A 22822-nucleotide genomic window follows, 5' to 3' on the forward strand; every position below is an offset into this window, starting at 1 on the left:
AAAAACAAGAAATGGGGAAAGGATTCCCTATTTAATAAATGGTGCTGGGAAAATTGGCTAGCCATAAGTAGAATGCTGAAACTGGATCCTTTCCAGGGCTTTTCTAGGGAATAGCTTCACAGCTGAATCTGGATGAAACATGTCTGGCCAACACGACTATTAAGAGGGGTAGGAGAAGAAGAAAACTAGCATTTATGATTGCCTACTATAGATTAGACACATACAAATGTTCATCCCACAAAATTACCACCATCTTGGAGTCAGCATTATTATCTCCTTTTATAGATGAAGAAACAGAGGCACAAAAGGCAGAGTTATTTGGTAAGATTCAAACACAAGCTTGTTCTCTGCCCTATGCGATGCTGTCCCATCATTGTTTAGCATGGCCAATGTAACCAGGGCAATCCACAACTGACTATTTATGTTCTCAGTTATGTTGGGTACCTGCTATTCTTATGTGCATATGAGTAATTGTTTTTCTACAGCCTCAGCTCAATGAATTTACACAATCAGAAAAAAGACAGTATCAGAGAACATTTGGGGAAATAAAGAGTAGAACCTAATAAGTTGTAGTGAAGTTCCCGTAATATTCTGCTGGAAAAGAAGTTCAGGAAGTACGTTGAGGACTATGGTTGAAAAATCCAAATGGATGCTTCAGAGGGAGGGGCAGTTGTTGCGCGCGCGTGTGTGTGTGTGTGTGTGTGTGTGTAGTTTACCTCACCACTGAATCAACCTAAATCTTAGAACATTTAAGTAACTCCCTATCACATTCCCAGCAGTATAACATAGGAAACACACGAGAAGTCGTAATTCTGAAGGGTAAAGTAAAGATTAGCAGTACTAACATAAGAAATCACACAGAAAGACTAAAGTATTAAATGTATTTAAAGATTAAAGAATCAAAAGTTTTAACTAAACCACATTTCTCTAGTAAAGAGTTCACTAGATAAGTGGCCTTATTTGGGTCCCAAATTTGAAAAAGTATAACTAATAGATAAGTGACAATCGAAATTATACTTCCCATCAATGTTAGACAATTTTAAATATCATAATCAATTACATCAGTATTCATTATTATATTTGGTACTAACTTGAAATAAAGGTGAAATCAGACCTAAAAAATCTGTCAATCAGACCTAAAGAATCTCAAAAGCAAAAATTAGTCACACTAGGAAGAAAACAAATTCTTACATTTTTCCCTGCCTCAAGAAATAACACAAGATTGGGAATACAATAATTCAGATTAAACCTGATAGGGGGTCAAAAAATCATGATATAAATTGCAATTATAAAAAATAGTACCTCAAATTTCATTCTTTTATTTGCTCAACAATTTTTAGAGATCTGTATTTACCGATTGAAATGTGCAAGAGAAAAGTAAATTGTTTTGGAATATTTCCTAAAGCAACTGTAAAAAAATTGAAAGGTAAATGATTCTATCAGAAAATACTCCTAGATTTATAAAACCTTAGAAAAGAAAAGCTGTTTAGAAGCAACATCAGAGGAGTCAATAACCTATATGAGAGGTGTCAATAACCCAGAAAGAGATTTCTGGGCAGAAAAGATGGATCCTGGAAAGTGAAGCAGTATAGCTCAGGAAGCAGTGAAGACTATGTTGTCTATGACGATGCCTAACCTGGTCCCCAAGCACCCAGCAGAACCAGCCTCGACTCACCACCCTAACTTGCACTCCTCTTCCTATAAGCTCACATGTATTGCATCCATCTTTATCACCATCCCAGGGGTAGGAATGGTTTTAAGAATTAACTGGACTTGCATTGCATAACATTACTCTTCAAAAGGCTGCCATAGGTAGACTAAACACTTTTTGAAGGATGACTACACACTATCCATATTTTTATCCCTTGGATTTGAGTCCATAGTACATATATAAATTGTAGTATGTTTACAGGGATATAAGAACCCACTGGAGTGTTTCTTAGTGCTCTGTTTGGCCACCAGATGTCAGTGTATGATAAAGAATGCTGGAACACTGCTGCTTGTTTCTAGTTAGAAAGAATTGAAAAGGCAGTTTTGATGAGTTTAATTTGCCAGTGAAAAAGAAGAAGTAAATTTGGCAGGTACTTCACTGGGAGAAGATATGGTGAACAGGTGAGGATTTCTGGTTCCCACTAAGCATCAGTTAGTGATACTATGCCCTAAAGATGGAAAAGTTTTTCTCCACTTTTCAAAGAAGTATCAAAGTGTTTTTTTCCTTTTTTAAGAAGTTAAAAGAGCATGCTAAGCACATAGTAGGAGCTCAATTAAGCACAAACAGATTAACCGAAGTTAGAAAAATCCTAGACTTTGTGGAATTTTGTTTAAGAATATTCAAAATATATAATATCTGCATAAATGACTGGGGATTTAACAATCATACTGATGGGAATGGAAGTAAACTAAAAGCCAAAAATATCAATGCAAGAAAGTTATATTATGTAAAAAAAATCATATTTTCAAACAAATGGCTGAAAGTTCTCAAGATTTCATAATTAGACTTAGAAAATATTTGGTTTTTTAATCAGCTAAAGCTTACTTTACAATACAAAACACTATTTCAATATATGGACATAAAAAGTACAGTTCTCATGACCTGTTGATTCTACTTCCTCAATATAGTTCAGATTCATCCACTTCTTCCTAGTTCTACTCTATTGCTGTACTGTAGACATTCCTAATTTCTCATGCTTATCTGTCTCCCTACTCTGCAGCTTTGCTTCTTCAAACTCATTCTCCACCCTGCAGCCACAGGGATCTTCAAAAACACAAGTCTGGGCCAGGCACTGTGGCTCACGCCTGTAATCCCAGCATTTCGGGAGGCCAAGTTGGGCAGATCACTTGAGTTCAGAAGTTCAAGACCAGTCTGGACAACATGGCGAAACCCTGTGTCTACTAAAAATACCAAAATTTGCTGGGTGTGGTGGTGTGCCTGTGGTCCTAGCTACTCAGGAGGCTGAGGTGGGAAGATCACTAGAGGCAGAGGTTGCAGTGAGCTGAGATCATGCCACTGCACTCCAGCCCAGGTGACAGAGTGAGACCCTGTCTCAGAAACACAAACAAACAAACACCCCACAAGTCTGACCATGCTATTTCCTTCTTTAGATCACCAGTAACTTCCTAATGCCTTCAGCATGAAGCCCAGCCACTTGCAAGGGCTGAATAGCTCTTCAGGATCTGTCTCCTGCTTGCCCACTTACACTGACTTTTCCCTATCCTCTATACCCCAGAAATGAACACTTTATGCAGGTGTCACCCACCATACCACTGCATGCAATGATGTTCTTTCTGCCTGGGGAATATTCTCATTCATACTTCATCATGTTAATTCTTACTTAGCCTTTAGATGCGGCTCACTTAACTCTTCTTCCAAGAATTATTCCATGATTTCATCTTTCCCAATACCACCCCCTTACACACACATAGTAGGTTAGGTGGATACTATATATGTAAGTGTATGAAGCAGCATTTATGCATTGCAGCAACTATAGCTGTTTACTATTTTCTCCTTTTACATATGACACTCCTTTATTGTTCTATCTCATCTGGCACTTATACACTTTGAATGAATGATCTTAGCTATCTGGTGGCTAACCCTTATCCTAAGAGATATAAAATCCAAGGCCTAGAGATGGGCTCAGTAGCCCATGCTCACACATACTTAGTCATTTGTAGAGCTTGGAGTAGTAGCCAGATACCTGAATCCAAGTCCTGGACTCTTTCCAGTGTTCTTGGTTACTTCTATTGGCCATTCAGTGAGACTCACTTCTTAGACACATAGCGGAGATCATTATTACGGAGTATTAATAGAAGGGCCGTGTCGTCTCAACTATTCACCGTCATTCTAATGTAATGTAAGATATAGGAAACTTACAATCTTCATAGCCTAACATGGAGGGTTGCTAGATGTCTATAGTTAAATGACTTTATAAAATATCAAAGTAGATAAGGCCTGGGGTAAGTTTCCCTGATAAATAACTATATTGGTTGCCACAGCAAAAGGAAATACTAGAATTGAGAAGGGACAGAAAAAGATGCTTAGTGAAAATTTTATTTTTCCAGGAGGCACTTATCCTTCCCTGATGTTGAAAAAATCACAAGTCAATAAAGCATATTAAGAATCCATGAGCCAGTCAGAACTCTGGTTCATGACCCCTTAAGGGACAGAGCTTTCACAACAGTATCTATCTGATTCTAGGAACAATAAGAATTAATTATCATAATACTCAAAAACCATAAAAGTGGCATTTGAAATGGAGGCACAACAGAAAAACTCTCACTTACTCGGAAGCCTTCAGTGTAGATCTCTTAGGTCTTGTATTTGGGCCTCTGACATACCTATACAGCATTTCATTCTCCACTGAAAATGCACTCCAACCCTGGATCTCCAAATACTAATCTTGGGTTGTGAATCCTCTCAAAGGTCCTGCAACCTCTTAATGTCCCTTAAATGGGCTGGGAATCTGCTGTGAAATGACTGCTGCCATGTGAACTACTATGGCTGAACTTCATTCTTTGGCCTGGAGCTCCTTGAACATCTGTGTGCACCCAGAGAAGCCTACAATTGGGATAAGCTTTGGGCAGTGACCACAGAAGCATGGCCTATGCTCCCCCAATAGACAATTATCTCATCCTCACAGTTAGCCTACCTACAAGCCTTGACAGCCAGGGATGATTTTTTCTTGCACTGGTCTGAGATGCAGGTGTTGCATCATTGCTCATGTTAACATTCCAGTATTTCCATCCACTGAATACCAGATCAGAATGAGAATTACAATTTGACCAAGAACAGAAAAACAAACAAACAAACAAACAAACAAAAAAATACTTAAAGAGAAGATGAAAAGGGGAAGCAAATGTAAGAAGGTAAAGGCAGGTGGAGAAAATTTGGTAAAAATAGGAAGGGGAACTTATGTAGAGTTGCTCTTTCAGGGAAATATTTCAGCCTAATACGGTTAAGAATACATTGTCTTATTCCTCAAGTGCAAATATTTCAATCTTACAAGAGATTAGTGGTAACAGAAAGAAAGAGAGGCATGGTCTGTATAGCAACGTGTTCCCTTCCAAAGCTGAAGTATTCAAAAACTAGAAAATAAAAGCCTATCAATTTTGTGAGTGAGTGACAGTCTCTGGAGACACTCAGGTAGAGTGCTTGGGGAGCAGGCAGGAACCGAGGTTAGCATAGAGGCTTGTGGGTTGTCAGGAAAAGGAAAGATGGCAAAACTATGAGAATATGGTAATTGTAGTAGCGTAATGCTTTATTTTATTTTTAGGTTGTCAGAAGGGAAATGCATTTTTCTGTAGGTTGAGGAGATGGAACAAGTGGAGGATAAACCAAATGGGCAAGAACAAGAGAATTACCAGTCAAACAAATTCCCAGGGCAAGTCGGGAGAAAGAAAGCAAACACAAATAGAAAGCTAAATGTTAGAGGAAGTCAAGATAATGTGTACTGTCTGAATTAAAAGAAAACAACATTTTTAAAAGGTGAATAGCTAAAGATTATAATATACCTTTCCAAATGGTGTCAATTTTAATTTGTTACAGCAATAGCTTATAATATACATCCGTCCTGAGTCCTAAATGTTATTCTCAGATATTAAACAAATTGATACTTTATTGGGTGAAAAACTTACTCAAACTTCCTGTGGCTTATTTTCTGGCAAAATTTCTTACTGATACTTGGTGTAATACAATTATGTAATGCCAATTTAAATAATTTAACATGTTTGAGATGTTGAACTATCTCAAAGATACTGGAAGGGAGCTTCATGAATAGTGTCAGTTTAAATTTTTTGGAAGTATCTTCATCTACAAAAGAGGATTCCAAGAACAAGATATGGTATACTCTCTTTTCTTTAATAAAATAAAGAAAATTCTGTAGGAATTGCTTTTAACATTCCTCTCTCTCACTACTGAAAGTTTGTTTTCTGGAAGTCAAAATTGACATTATGTTTTACTTCTGAGCAGTCAATACATTTTTCATAAATCTTTTGAATATTCCTCAGTAGACAGTTTTACTGGATTAAAATTGACCATCTCAAGCTGCCACATTTAAACAGAGGCTGAGTTTTCCATTGATTATCAATTATTTTACTTTTTACTGTTTTATCATTGGAAACTCTCTTGACAGTTGCAAGTTGTTAAAATACTGCTTTTTTCCTTATTCTTTTGCTTTATAAATCACTACATCAACTATTTATGTAGGTGCCAGAAAATAGGTCACCAAGCATTTAGTGACAATTATGACTACTCAGATAGAAATCAATCCTGTAATTTTAGACAAATAAATGTGAAAATACTATTTTTATCTTGTTCTAATCAACTATGAAATGTTAAGCCACTTCTGTATCCAGCCTCCCATAAAACTGGGTTTGACACACTCGTGACTATTAATATGAAGTGTGTTTCAAATTCAGTTTTTGGAGGGCGGGATCAAGATGGCCAACTAGAAACAGAGGCCATCGGAGGCTCTCATTGAAAAGAAACCTAATAAGCGTGTGAATCCTTCACCACAACTGAAGTATCAGGTTTTCTCATCAGAACTGACTAGTTGGCCGGCGTGATCCACGGAGGGGAAGAGCAGTGTGGTGCGGCCCACCTGAGAGCCACACAGGGCGTGGGAAGCCCCCACCCCCGAGCCAAGGGAGGCAGTGAGTGAGCATTCAACACAGCCGGGAAAACTGTGCTTTTTTTCATGGAAATGTGCAACCCATGGATCAGAAGACCCTACTTACAAACCCATGCTACGGGCACCAAGCATCCCAACCCCAGAGCTACGGAGATTCTCAGCAGCCTCTCAGCTGGAACCTGCTGAAGCCTGCCAAGCTCCCAGGGGGAGGAGCGACCAGCACCACAGCTGTGGCTGCCTGCTGTCTAAGCCATTTATGCCCCTTGGTGGAAGGGCAGCAGCCAGCCCTGGGAGGCACAACTGCCTAACATGTTAAGCTCCCTGGGTGGGGGAAGGGCAACATCCATTCCTATAGCTCCAGGTCACGCTTTTCCCCTGCTGGAGCCAGGAAAGCTGGAGAGTTTGGTCCCAAGACTTGCCCCCCGTAGCCCAACACACTAGGTGTGGCAGACTGCTGCCAGAGTGCCTCCTCAGGCCTGAACCTGATCCGTTGATCCTCACTGGGTGGGGCTTCCCTGCAGCAACTCCAATAACTCCAGCCAGAGGCTCAGGGACAGAAAATGGATCTCCCTGGGCCTGAGTCCCTAGGGGAAGGGGTGGCCTCAGTCTCTGCGGACCAGCAGACTCAGCCTTTCTTCCAGGTAGTTCTGAGGAATCTGGGCAGCCCAGACAAGTGGGTTTCTCCCTAGCGAAACACACTTCCTCCACCAAGGGACAGTCAAAGTGATTCGTTAAATGGGTCCTATTCCCCATGCCACCCAACTGGGTGAGACCCTCCAACAATAGGGTTGTCAGACACCCTATACAGGAGTGATCCTACTGGCATCAGGTTGGTGACCCTTGAGGTCTGAGATCCCAGAAGAAGGAGCAGGCACCCATCTTTGCTGTTCTCCAGTCTCCTTGAGTGACATTTCCAGGCATGGGAGCAAACCAGATGAATAGGGTCTGAAGTGAACCCCCAGCAAACTACAGTAGCCCTACAGAAGAGGGAACTGGCCATTGGAAAACAAACAAACAAACAAACAAACAGAAAGCAACAACAACAGCATCATCAACAACAAAAAAGGCCCCATAAAAAACCTCATCCAAGGGTCAGCAGCCTCAAAGATCGTAACTAGACAAACTCGTGAAGATGAGAAATGATCAATGAAAAAATGCTGAAAACCCAAAAGGCCAGAGTGCAAATGATGGCAATGCCTCTACAGCAAGGGTGCAGAACTGGACGGATGATGAGATGAATAAATTCACAGAAGTAGGCTTCAGAAGATGGGTAATAAAAAACTATGCTGAGCTAAAGGAGCATGTTCTAACCCAAGACAAAGAAGCTAAGAGCCTTAATAAAAGGTTAGAGGAGCTGCTAACTAGAATAATGAGTTTAGAAAGGAACATAAATGACCTGCTGGAGCTGAAAAACACAGCACAAGAACTTCGTGACATATGCACAAATACCAATAGCTGAATCAACCAAGTGGATGAAAGGATATCAGAACTGGAAGACTACCTTGCTCAAATAAAGTATTCTTTTTTCTCTAGTCTTGCATGCAGACAAGACTAGAGAAAAAAATGAATGAAAAGGAATGAACAAAGCCTCCAAGAAATATGGGACTTTGTAAAAAGACCAAACCTACAATTAATTAGAGTACCTGAAAGAGACAGGGAGAATGGAAACAAGGTGGAAAACACACTTCAGGATATTATCCAGGAGAACTTCCCCAACCTAGCAAGAAAGACCAACATGCAAATTCAGGAAATATAGAACACACCACTAAGATACTTCATGAGAAGATCAACCCCAAGATACATAATCATCAGATTCTCCAAGGTCAAAATGAAGGAAAAAATGTTAAGGGCAGCCAGAGAGAAAGGTCAGGTTACCTACAAAGGGAAGTCCATCAGACTAACAGCAGACTCCTCAGCAGAAACTCTACAAACCAGAAGAGATTGGGGTCCAATATTTAACATTCTTAAAGAAAATAATTTTCAACCCAGAATTTCATATCCAGCCAAACTAAGCTTCATAAGCAAAGGAGAAATAAAATCCTTTACAGACAAGCAAATGCTGAGAGATTTCGTTACCACCAGGCCTGCCTTGCAAAAGCTCCTGAAAGGGGCACTAAATGTGGAAAGGAAATCCAGTACCAGCCACTGCAAAAACATACCAAAATATAAAGGCCAATGACTCTATGAAGAAACTGTATCAACTAGTGTACAAAAGAACCAAACAGCATCATAATGACAGGATAAAATTCACACATAAAAATATTAACCTTAAATTTAAATGAGCTAAATGGCCCAATTAAAAGACACAGACTGGCATACTGAATGACGAGTCAAGACCCATCAGTGTGCTGTATTCAGGAGACCCATCTCACATGCAAAGTCACACATAGGCTCAAAATAAAGGAATGGTGGAAAATTTACCAAGCAAATGGAAAGCAAAAAAAGCAGGGGTTGCAATCCTAGTCTTTGACAAAACAGACTTTAAACCTACAAAGTTCAAAAAAGACAAAGAAGGGCATTACATAATGGTAAAGGGAACAATTCAACAAGAAAAGCTAACTATTCTAAATATATATGCACCCAATACAAGAGCACCGAGATTCATAAAACAAGTTCTAATAAGTCTCTTTGTAGGTCTCTACACACAGTAATAGTGAGAGACTTTAACACCCCAATGTCAATATTAGACAGATCAATAAGACAGAAAATTAACAAAGATATTCAGGACTGAACTCAGCTCCGGAACGAGTGTACCTAATAGACATCTACAGAACTCTCTACCCCAAATCAACAGAATATACATTCTTCTCAGTGCCATATGGCACTGATTATGAAATTGACCACATAATTGGAAGTAAAACACTCCTTGTCAAATGCAAAAGAACTGAAATCATAACAGTCTCTTAGACCACAGTGCAATCAATTTAGAATTCAGGATTAAGAAACTCACTGAAAACCATGCAATTACATGGAAACTGAACAACCTACTTCTGAAGGACTTCTGGGTAAATAATGAAATTAAGGCAGAAATCAAGATGTTCTTTGAAACCAAAGAGCAGAGACAATGTACCAGAATCTCTGGGACACAGCTAAAGCAGTGTTAAGAAAGAAATTTATAGTACTAAATGCCCACATCAGAAAACTAGAAAGATCTCAAGTCGACACACTAACATCAAAATTAAAATAGCTAGAGAGGCATGAGCAAATTAATCCAATAGCTAGCAGAAGACAAGAAATAACTAAGATCAGAGCAGAAGTCAAGGTGATAGAGACACAAAAAAACCCTCCAAAAAAGCAATGAATCCAGGAGCTAATTTTTTGGAAAAAAACAAAAAAACAAAATAGATAAACCACTAGCTAGACTAATAAAGAAGAAAAGAGAGAAGAATCAAATAGACACAATAAAAAGTTATAAAGGGGATATCACCATTGACCCCACAAAAATACAAACTACCATCAGAAAATACTATATTTCTAAATATATAGTATAGTATATAAATACTATATGAACACCTCTATGCAAATCAACTAAAAATCTGAAGAAATTGATAAATTCCCGGACATATACAGTCTCCCAAGTCTAAACCAGGAAGAAGTAAAGTTACTGAATAGACCAATAACAAGTTCTGAAATTGAAGCAGTAATTAATAGCCTACCAACCAAAAAAAGCCCAGGACCAGATGGATTCACAGCTGAATTCTACCAGAGGTACAAAGAGAAGATGGTACCATTCCTTCTGGAACTATTCCAAACAACTGAAAAGGAAGGACTCCCTACCTAACTAATTTTATGGAGCCAGCATCATCCTGATACTGAAACTGGGAAGACACACAATAAAAAAAGAAAACTTCATGCCAGTATCCATGATGAACATCAAAGCGAAAATCCTCAATCAAATACTGGCCAACCAAATCCAGCAGCACATAAAAATCTTATCCTCCACAATAAAGTCAGCTTCATCCCTGGGATGCAAAGCTGGTTCAACACAGACAAATCAATAAACGTAATCCATCACATAAACAGAACCAAAGACAAAACCACATGATTATCTCAATAGATGCAGAAAAGGCCTTTGATAAACTCAACATCCCTTCACATTAAAAACTCTCAATAAACTAAGTATTGATGGAATATACCTCAAAATAACAAGAGCTATTCATGACAAACCCACAACCAATATCATATTGAACGGGCAAAAGCTAGAAGCACTCCCTTTGAAAATCGATACAAGACAAAGATGCCCTCTCTCACCACTCCTATTCAATATAGTATTAGAAATTCTGGACAGGGCAATCAGGCAAGATAAAGAAATTAAGCGTATTCAAATAGGAAGATAGGAAGTCAAATTTTCTCTGTTTGCAGATGACATGATTGTATATTAAGAATACCCCATCATGTCAGCCCAGAAACTCCCTAAACTGATAAGCAACTTCAACAGTCTCAGGGTACAAAATCAATGTGCAAAAATCACAGGCATTCCTTTACATCAATAATAGACAAGCAGAGAGCCAAATCATGAATGAACTCCCATTCACAATAGCTACAAAGATAATAAAATACCTAGGAATACAGCTAACAAGGATGTGAAGGACCTCTACAAGGAGAACTATAAACCACTGCTCAAGGAATTAAGACAGGACACAAAAAAATGGAAAAACATTCCATCCTCATGGATAGCAAGAATCAATATTGTGAAAATGGCCATACTGCCCAAAGTAATTTATAGATTAAATGCTACTTCCATCAAACTACCATTGACATTCTTCACAGAATTAGAAAAAACAACTACTTTAAATTTCATATGGAATTAAAGAAGACCCTGTATAGCCAAGATAATCCTAAGCAAAAAGAACAAAGCCAGAGGCATCAAGCTACCTGACTTCAAACTATACTACAAGGCTACAGTAACCAAAACAGCATGGTACTGGTCCCAAAACAGATAGACAGACCAATGGAACAGAAGAAAGACCTCAGAAATGACACCATATATCTGATCTTTGACAAACCTGATAAAAACAAGCAATGGAGAAATAAGCTCCTATTCAATACATGGTGCTGGGAAAACTGGCTAGTCATATGCAGAAAACTAAAACTAGACCCCTTCCTTAAACCTTATGCTAAAACTAACTCAAGATGGATTAAAGACTTAAATGTAAAACCCAAAACCATAAAAACCCTTGAAGAAAACCTAGGCAATACCATTCGGGAAATAGGCATGGGCAAAGACTTCATGATGAAAACACCAAAAGCAATTGCAACAAAAGTCAAAATTGACAAATGGTGTCTAATTAAACTAAAGGGCTCCTACACAGCAAAAGAATCATCAGAATGAACAGGCAATCTACAGAATGTGAGAAAATTTTTGCAATCCACTCATCTGACAAAAGTCTAACATTCAGAATTTACAAGGAACTTAAATTTACAAAAACAAACAACCCCATCAAAAAATGGGCAAAGGATATGAACAGACACTTCTCAAAAGAAGATATTTACGTGGCCAATAAACATATGAGAAAAAGCTCAATATCACTGATCATTAGAGAAATGCAAATCAAAACCACAATGAGATACCATCTCAGGCCAGTCAGAATGGCGATTATTAAAAAGTCAACAATACATAGATGCTATAGATGCCATCGATGCTAGCAAGGCTGTGGAGAAACAGGAATGCTTTTACACTGTTGGGGGAAATGTAAATTAGTTCAACCATTGTGGAAGACAGTATGGCAATTCCTCACAGATCTGGAACCAGAAATACCTTTTGACCCAGCAATCCCATTACCGGGTATATACCCAAAGGAATATAAATCTTTCTACTATAAAGTCACATTCACACGTATGTTTACTGCAGCACTATTTACAATGGCAAAGTTATGGAACCAACCCAAATGCCTACCAATGATAGACTGGATAAAGAAAATGTGCTACATATACTCCATGGAATACTATGTAGCCATCAAAAGAAATGACATCATGTCCTTTGCAGGGACGTGGATGAAGCTGGAAGCCATCATACTCAGCAAACTAACACAGAAACAGAAAGCCAAACACCACATGTTCTCATTCCTAAGTGGGAGCTGAGCAATGAGAACACATTGACACAGGGAGGGGAACAACACACACCAGGGCCTGCTGGGGGTGGGGGCGAGGGGAGGGAACTTAGTGGATGGGTCTATAGGTGCAGCAAATCACCACGGCACATGTAAACCTAGATAACAAACCTGCACATTCTGCACATATATCCCGGAACTTAAAGTTAAAAAAATCAATTTTAGGGCATACTAGCTATGCTGACTATGAAAATATATTTTGCATTTTTATGGTTCCGTTTACTTCAGCATTTCAAAGACATTAAACTTATTTAAATTTTCATTATATGAGAAAGGTATTATACAAAGTAACAGTAAGAGATTTTACCAGAAAAGTAAGCAACAGGAAGTCTAAGTGAGTTTTTCACCCAAGGAAATATCAATTTGTTTAATATCTGAGAATAGCATTTAGGACTCATGACAGATGTCCATGAATTCAAAATCAATTTCAAGTTAGCATGCCTGAGAAATTTTTTTTAAAAAAACAGTATTCATCATATAGCTATGGAACAGAAATTTATAATTTAGTCACAAAAGAAAGAGAAATGGTATATTATTTTAATGAGAAAATTTCAAATATCATTAACTACTGTCTAGGTTTGCTGATGTCAGAAGTGATGGAAAATCTACAGCAGGTGAATCACATTATAGTCTGTAAATTCAATACTAATTTACTAGCATTACTACTTTTGAGAAAGTGCTGAAATTAAATTGCATTTATTAAATGACAATTGTTAGGGAACCACATCAAATGGGATTGGTCAAAATTGCAATTCAGACAGCTGCCCCACATTTTGATTTTTGTTGACCTCTAAGCAGTAAAATGTTGACCATTAGATAATGCTTTATGTAATTCTCATAGCTTGAGACACAGTATTCATTTAATAAGAATATATTACCTCATTAATATACTAAGCTAATATAAATATAATTTTTATTATATAATATACTTAGTTAATATTATAAGTAATATAATTAGTTAATATAGAAGTTTAAAGTTAATAAAACATAGTTAGTGACTTATTTACCATATTATGCTTTATATTTTAATTTTTTCCAACTGTTTCAAATATATCATGTTTTATAAAAAACACCTTTGATGGTTATATTCATGTGTTAAATTTCCAAAGCCTTATTTGTCCAGCATGAGCAGATATCACTTTTCGGAAAAAAAAAAAAAAAAAAAAAAAACTTTGAACATTCAACATGTTGACATACTTTGCTAACAGATTTTCCTCACATGACCTCAAGTTTGATTTTTATGAATGAAAGCCTTTTGCACTGTTGCAGTGATGCATCAATTGTTACACTAATTGGGGATAAAAGGTCCTTTTAATGAAAATGGTCTGGAAACAAAAGGCAGCATGAGGAAGCAGGAGCTGTCACACTCTCGGACAGAAGGTGGCAGCAGCTGAAGGTCCTGAACTGTTCACAGGCCTTCTCCCTGTGCTTCATATTTTCACTCTTCACCAGCTCCTCACTTAGGTTTTGTTGTTTATTTTTGATAATAAAATAAATTATAACTAGAGTAATGTAACTGTGTCAAAATCTGACTAAATAATCCATTCTTAACTAATTTTAATAAACACCAATTTATCAAATAATTTTGTATTTGAGATTGCTTATGATTTTTTATTGTTTTATGGACGAGTCCATTGGAGTTTCAATACACACCTTTAAAATTAATGTAGCATTATAATGTTTTAATATCTGTGTGTATGACCTGCTCATTTACTTTTCCCTGGAATATGGCCTCATTCATTCTTTATTCTAGGATATTAAAAAAAAAAAAAAAAAAAGACAAAAAAAAAATCCTTTATCACTCCTCTGTCAAGTTCCAAAAGAATCTTCTTAGAATTTGTATTGGGATTTCTTGAACATTATGAAAACTGATAGGATCAATAGTTCTACTCAAGATCATGATATCATTTACTGAGGAGTAAAACTTGTCCCTCAGTAAAGTAATATAATTTGAATTTTTAGGTCCTTCACATCTATATTAGACTTATTTCTAGCAGATATAAGAAAAAAATAAAATTAACTTTTAAAAAATCATTTGTTTTGTGAATAATATGTCTCTTTCCTCATTATTCTATCTTACATGATGAAAATTTAGAGAGTTTAGTATATTTATGTTATGCAAAATAAACATTATTCTGAACTCTCTCATTATTTTCTATGAATTTTTGGTTGCTTCCTGCAATTTTGTGAAGAAAATTACCTATTATTAAGTCTTCATTTCTGTAGCAAGTGCTTTAAATATATTATCATATTTAATCCTTACAATAAAAACCTTAGGAAATAATATATGGTGTGAGACACATATAACTAATTGTAAAAGTATGAGAAAGAGGAGAGACCACTGTGAAAACGGTAAGAGCTATCTGAATATGAAGTAGTAAAATTATTCCTCAATTATATCATCCATCTCCAAGCCTTGAACAATCATTGCTTTGCTTTTGGACCTTTTTACCAACCACTAACTAGTTATTTCTTGCCAAAAATTCACATCAACATATTCAAAAGCAAGCTCATCATCTTTCTTCACGACCCTTAAGTAACCTATTTTTCTTCTACGAATTCCTGTAACATTGTGTTTTATCAATTAAATTGTATTTAGTGCATTCTACTTCCCTCATCTCCCCTGCAGGATTATATAACACTGGAAAGTAGATGTTACTTATTTATAAATCTTTGTAGGCTTTCATTGATCATAAGATAAATAAATTGCAACTTCTCACAGGTCCTCTGATCCGGGGGATGCAAGGGCTGTCATCCCGGAGTGCTGATGACATGTGTGCAACCCTCTCACTCACACTGACGCTTCACATATGGCTCAGCACAGTGAACAATCCTCCTTGCTTCTTCCCTCACTTTGACACACCTCCCAAAACAGCCAGTGTAGAATGTAGGACTTTCACAGAACTAACACAGGCTCTCCCCAGAGGGGCCGTTCTAAGGAAGACCAGGGTCCTGTGTGGGATCATAGGGCAATGGACTTTATCATTGATTTAAAATAAGAAATTGATGGCAGCTTTTCACCCAGGCACAACATAGAGGCAACATACATCTAGGCTGCCCATAACATGTACCCCTTTAATAATAAAGATGATCGCCAAATTATGAACTATCCCTAAAATAGCCTGTAAGGTATCTCATCCTTTACCTGGAAGGAATTGGGTACTCTTAAATACAGTTGTTTCTTTTTTTCTTCTTTTCTTTTCTTTTTTCTTTTTTCCCCCTCCCCTCCCCAACGGAGTCTTGCTCTTGTCACCCAGGCTGGAGTGCAATGGCACGATCTCGGAGCACCACAACTTCCGCCTCCCGAGTTTAAGCGATTCTCCTGCCTCAGCCTCCCAAGTAGCTGGGATTACTGGCGTGCACCACCACGCCCGGTTAATTTTTTATATTTTTAGTAGAGATGGGGTTTCTCCATGTTCGAACTCATGACCTCAGGTGATCCACCCACCTCGGCCTCCCTAAGTACTGGGATTACAGGCGGTGAGCCACTGCGGCCACATTTTCTTTAAAGACAAGTGATAATGGCTCAGCCAATATATTACAGACATGCATTATGTAGTTTATCTTACTATTAAAACCTCCAAAAGAGAAAAATCAATGTAAATTATTGTAGTGGCCCTTCATCCCCAACACACTTTTTTTTTTTTTCATCAGCACCAGCGCCCACCCCTCTGTGTACCTCACCAGGATGCTTACGTCAAACTCGTTAAGAGCTGCAGCCAGCTCGCCGATGCCCGTGTGGCCTTTGGCTTCGTCAGTGGGCGAGGTAGCTTGAGCAGCATTGGAGATGCCGGCGATGGCCTCCTGAACTTGTTTGAACACATAATCTCGGTTGGCTCTAGTAGCGGCAACATCTGGGTGGCGGAGAAATGCTTGAGAGGCAGTGTACAGCATTGTGGCATTCTTCTTCAGAGCCCCTCGGGCGGCTGCCATCTCATCTCGACAATGAGGATCCTTCAGCTCCTGTGTGTGTAACACATGAAAGCTGTCACACACATGAAATTTGCATGGAAATATTTGCAACAAAGCTTGGAGTCACAGACTCTTAGTAACACACTGAACTTCAGAAACCCTTGTGCTGTTTCTAGCTGCCAGGCCTTTGCATATACTGTTTTGTTTGTTTGTTTTATAGAGACAGAGTCTGGCTCTATCACCTAAGTTGGAGTACAGTGGTGTCATCAAAGCTCACTGCAACCTCCATCTCCTGGGCCCAAGTGATCCTCCTTCTTCATCCTCTTAAGTGGCTAGAACTACAGGTGCATGCTTCTACACCTGGCTAGCTAAAAAAAAAGAAAAAAAAAAAAACAATTGTGGAAGTGGGGTCTGGCTATGTTGCCCAGGTGGGCCTTGAACGCCTGGCCTCAAGGAAATCTCCCACCTCTGCTTCCCAAAGTGCTGGAATTACAGCCATGAGTGACCACGACTGGCCTACTGTCCCTTTTATATGAAATGCCGGAGCTTTCCTCCTCTGCCCTACCCTTTCACCTGACAGGGCTCCACTGACTTGGCACATCCTCCACCCAACTTTCTAAGCTGTGTCCCCTTTTATCTGTTCCCACAAGACACTATTCCTCTCCTATCACTAACACTTATCCTACTTTACTGTATTATTTGAGCATATATTTTTCTTCTATAATGTGCCTCTAATGACAGCAGGGAGCCCTAGTTGTCTTATTCAGTGGCTCTTCAGTCATTAGCACAGTGGCTGGCCTATAGGAGGCATTCAATAAAATATTGCTGAAAGAATATAAAAACCAAGCCACCAACAAGGTAAGCTGATTGCATGGGCCACAGAGTAAGTTATGAACAGAGAGAAAACCTGAAAATGTCAGTCTTCTGAGGCCCTACTTGCCTCCATATTCAATTACTGTTACAAACCTGGGAAACCAAACTTCTGATTTTTGCTCAGCACATCAATGTCCCTTCATTATCATTTTCAGAATAGGGTCCCTTCTTTGTTGTTGTTGACAGCCTCTGATGGCAGCTCATCATTAAGTTTAGAGAACAGAAAATAACAGGGCAAAGATGATTTGTTTTCCTCGTTTTGGATGACAAAATAATACCACCGGGGAGTCTCTTTATTTCCATCTTTAAAGACTGTTGTTGAGAAAATGTTCACACAATTTTCAGAAATGTCAAAGTGGTGCTGCTCTCTGAGAGCCATGCAGGATTGCCAGCTGTGTATCTCTAGGAGAATATTCTTCCAGCTGGAAAACATCAGTAAAGGGTATTTGAACCACTGGGCTCCTCGTCCTATTTGCTCATTTGGCATATGATAGATGAATGACCTGGTAACAAGAAATTACATCTTCTGTTTTGTTGGTCAAAATAATTCTGAGACAAACACATTATATTTTATATCTATGATTTTCAAGAAAATTGGTAATAATGAACGATTTACTGAACCATCTTTTTTCCGCTTGAAGCATTAAAAGATGGATGCTAGGTAACACAAACTCCAAATTGGGATTATTTAATTTGAGCCCAGAGATGAAAATGGATAAACAGGTAACAAATATTTGAATGTATTCTCTATGCAGGGCAATGACTTGGGCACGAGAGGTAGGTTTCTCCTAAACAGTCATGAAAGCCTTTATTAATATCAGAACATCTGGTCCAGAAATTCCATTCCTGGGTATCTATACTACAAAAAAAAAAAAAAAAAAAAACACACAAAATGATAAAATAGATCTAAATACACAAGTGAGAAATGCGGGTTGCACAAATCTCTCCATAAAGATATTTGAAGAAACATGTTTTAACCATAAGAAAAAAACTGTAAACAATCTAAATATTGAATTATCAAGAATTGGTTGGAAAAAAACTACTGAAACCTTCATATTGGAGTATGTGATGATTAAAATTAGTTTCTAAAATTAAGAACATGAATATTATTTATAAGATAAAAAGCAGAACACAATATGCATATTTGTATGAATAGTATGATTTTAAATACATTAAAATGTGAAGATAAATATCTGAAAGAAAATATACCAAAATATCAGCACCATATTATTAGTGGGTGGTAGGGTATGATGTGTTTTTCCCCTTCTTTCTGTTCTACTGTTTTTCTAAATTTTCTTGAAAGAGTCTGAACTAACAATCAACTAAAAACAAAGTATTAATGAAGCAAAAATAAATAATGTAGGTATTTTCATATGAACATCATCTATATTCTCGTGGCTTTTAATGTCAGCTACATGCTGATGACCCACATTTCTATCTCCAGGCCACACTTCTATTTGATGTTTCAATGTGGATATCTCAAAATCAACATATCTGTGTTGGTTATTTTAGGTGACAACTTGACTGGATTGAGGAGTGTCTAGAAGGCTGATGAAGCATTATTTCGAATGTGTCACTGTGAGAGTGTTTTAGGAGGCAACCAGCATGTGAGCCAGTGAATTAAATGGAGAAGCTTCACCCTCAATGTAAGTGGGCACCATCCAGTGGGCTGAGGGCAAAGATAGAACAAAAAGGTAGAGGAAGCATGAATTCATTCTCTGTCTCCCTTCCAGAGCAGAATGCACTTCTCCTCCTGCCCTTGGACATCAGAACACCAGGTTCCTAGGCTTCTAGACTCTGGGGTCTGCACCAGTAGCCTCCTGGGCTCTCTATCTCTCACTATTCAGAGTAACTTTGCCCCTGTTTATATTACATGTCGGGCTACCATACAAGATTCCCTTCGAACAAGGAATTCTGCTGATAAAAACATACTTAAAAATAACCACATAAACTAAAATCACATTTATGTGTCTGTCTCACAAAGGACTAGCTCTTGGTTAAGTTCCTAACCCCAGCCTCACTTAAGCCTGGCACGGAATGAACATTCAACAAATGTTTGTTGAGTGGAACTTTCCTGTTGGTCGGAGAGAAAGTTAGAGAAACTACGAATGGCCCAAAACGTTTTAAAAAATTCTGGAAGCAGTCAAGAGGATGGGTGAAAGGATTTTAGGAGATCCTTCCACATTTGGAAATATTTTTTCTATGGCAAAAGAATAAAAACCCACTCTGTGGGAAAAAAATACTAAAGGTATCCAGTGAGCAAACAGAGCTAGCTGAAACTGACAAATCCCTAGGCAAAAGGGAGGCTGATATGGTCTGGTTCTGCATCCCCATCCATATCTCATTTTGAATTGTAACACCCACATGTGGAGGGAGGGACCTATAATCCCCACGTGTGGAGGGAGGGAGGTGATTGGATCATAGGGGCGGTTTCCTCCATGCTGTTCTCATGATAGTGAGTGAATTCCCACGGGGTCTGATGGTTTTATAAGGCAGTTTTCCCTGCTCTTGCTCACTCTCTCTCCTGCTGCCTTGTGAAGAAGGTACCACCTCCCTTTTCGCCATGATTGTAAGTTTCCTGAGGCCTCCCCAGCCATGTGGAACTGTGGGTCAATTAAATCTCCTTTCTTTATAAATTACCCAGTCTCAGGGCAGTTCTTTGTAACAGCATGAGAACAAACTAATACTGAGGCTGAGGAGATCCCAGGTCACACAGCATCATCAGAGTGACTCATTTCCCCCTGTTCTCTCTCTCTCTCTTTCTCCATCCCCCTCCGTGCCTTTCCTCGCATTTTGTTCATGTTTTCTTCTTCTCTTTCATAAAAATTTCACCCCACATACTACATATCCTGGGAGTGCATATGTGTGGTGGTATTCACAAGACTAGGAGACAAAAAGTGAGGGCAAAGGGTGACATCCAGAGACTGACCACAGCACCACCTCGCAGTTTAATAATTTTTATTTGACGTCAGAGCTGTGTTCCTACAGTGGATAGAAGATTATAGTGTAGTAGGGCTAGCAGGCTGGGTCCCACCAGTGAAGCAAGTAATCTGTGGCTTGCACATAGGTGGGGCCAGAGATTGGTCCAGAGCCCACCATGGCATCACAACTGGCCCCTGCAGGAAACAGTCTTTGTCATCACAGGTTCTTAGGGCATTTGATAGCAAGCAGACGCAGGTGATCCATTGTTCAGGCCTATTAAGCTACGGGGTTATGTAAACTCACCCATTTTCTCCCCTAGCATTTCCAAAATCTTTCCCACCTGTTGTCTTCTTGCTGCTACATAGTTAAGTTTCACCATCTCTTTTCCAAACTCTTTAAAACGGTTTGCAAGGTCTTGCTCATTTGTAGCATTTTTGACAGCTTCTAGGGCCTCTTCCACCTGCAGTGGTGAAAAACAACATACTTATTAGTGGATAGTATTTAAATATTATTCAACATGTTAGAAATGGAATTTGCACCCAAAAAATCTAAAACACTAGTATGTGTTAACATGTAAATGAAAAAATAGAAGAAGAGTTCCTCTAACAATCATGTGTAGTCAGATTAAATAGTTGTTCAAGACTTAAAAAATATTTTGTATACAAAAGAAAATAATTGCTGAGCTGCTGGTGCATATAAAATCCTGTATTTATTATATTTTATTAAAGTATGATTTGGAAAGAATATCAACCTTTACGTAGAAACACTAAGGAAAATATATTTGAGAAAAAATACTGAAGTTTAGAAAAAAATCTAGAAGCCTTCAGAAGAGAAAATGGTTTACAAACAAAAGACTGGAGAAATTCCTGAGCTGCTAAAAATTTAGGACAGCATGAATCTGCAACCAATGTTGACAACACCTCTAGGACTGGGACTAAAGGGATTATTATTATTATTTTTTTTTTTTTTGAGACACAGTCTTGCTATGTTGCCCAGGCTGGAGTGCAGTGGCGCAATCTCAGCTCACTGCAAGCTCTGCCTCCTAAATTCAAGCCATTCTCCTTCCTTAGCCTCCCTAGTAGCTGGGACTACAGGTGCCCGCCACCATGCCCGGCTAATTTTTTTTTTTTTTTTTTTTTTTAGAAAAGACGGGGTTTCACCATGTTAGCCAGGATGGTCTCGATCTCCTGACCTCGTGATCCACCCACCTCGGTCTCCCAAAGTGCTGGGATTACAGACGTGAGCCACTGTGCCCGGCCTAAAGGGATTATAGTTTTAAGCTGAGTTTATACCTCTCCATCCAATGGAAAGAGGAAATATTGTTTCCTTGAAAGCAAGTGAATTTGAAGTTTTGTTGCTACCTGACTGACAGGGACTTAGCGGACTCCTTCACCACAATATCTTAATTTTAGCTAATTGTATCCACAGATGGGATAACTTAAAGGTTTACCAATTGTGGATTTTTCACACCATATTGAAGTTAAGATCATTGTGGAGGGGAGAAAAATACTTCTCAAAACTTAAATTATTTATAAAGGAATTTTGATGCTATACCACTAAGGTGGTATCAGTTGGAGTGGAATGGGGGTGGACAGGATGATGGCAAGCACACTGCCCTACCAATGTGCCATGCTTCCAAATCCCCACAAACTGTCTCCCTGAGCTTTTCCATAGTAGCATTGGACCTGAATTGTGAATTCCATCAAAATTCCTTTATAAATAAGTTTTGAGAAGTATTATTCTCCCCTCCACAATGATCTTAACTTCAATATGGTGTGAAAAATTCCACAATTGGTAAACCTTTAAGTTATCCCATCTGTGGATACAATTAACTAAAATTAAGATATTGTGGTGAAGGAGTCCGCTAAGTCCCTGTCAGTCAGGTAGCAACAAAACTTCAAATTCACTTGCTTTCAAGGAAACAATATTTCCTCTTTCCATTGGATGGAGAGGTATAAACTCAGCTTAAAACTATAATCCCTTTAGGCCGGGCACAGTGGCTCACGTCTGTAATCCCAGCACTTTGGGAGACCGAGGTGGGTGGATCACGAGGTCAGGAGATCGAGACCATCCTGGCTAACATGGTGAAACCCCGTCTCTACTAAAAAAAAAAAAAAAAAAAAAAAAAAAAAAATTAGCCGGGCATGGTGGCGGGCACCTGTAGTCCCAGCTACTAGGGAGGCTAAGGAAGGAGAATGGCTTGAATTTAGGAGGCAGAGCTTGCAGTGAGCTGAGATTGCGCCACTGCACTCCAGCCTGGGCAACATAGCAAGACTGTGTCTCAAAAAAAAAAAAAATAATAATAATAATCCCTTTAGTCCCAGTCCTAGAGGTGTTGTCAACATTGGTTGCAGATTCATGCTGTCCTAAATTTTTAGC

At 38.5% G+C, this 22822-nt stretch overlaps 1 protein-coding gene across 5 annotated transcripts in view; it reads right to left on the reverse strand.

Moving 5' to 3' along the window:
• The window catches only part of CTNNA2 (catenin (cadherin-associated protein), alpha 2), a 1228212-nt gene that overhangs the window by 802631 nt on the left and 402759 nt on the right, over positions 1-22822 (reverse strand). For all 5 annotated transcript variants that reach the window (XM_011968327.1, XM_011968326.1, XM_011968328.1 and 2 more), the window contains 2 exons: positions 20784-20903; positions 16433-16699 (listed from right to left, as the gene is read on the reverse strand). In XM_011968327.1, the coding sequence (XP_011823717.1) occupies positions 16433-16699; positions 20784-20903 (387 nt within the window). The remainder of the gene's footprint in view (positions 1-16432; positions 16700-20783; positions 20904-22822) is intronic.

This window comes from Mandrillus leucophaeus, unplaced genomic scaffold, assembly GCF_000951045.1.
Source record: "Mandrillus leucophaeus isolate KB7577 unplaced genomic scaffold, Mleu.le_1.0 Scaffold84, whole genome shotgun sequence".
In the NCBI taxonomy this organism is placed as follows: Eukaryota; Metazoa; Chordata; class Mammalia; order Primates; family Cercopithecidae; genus Mandrillus; species Mandrillus leucophaeus.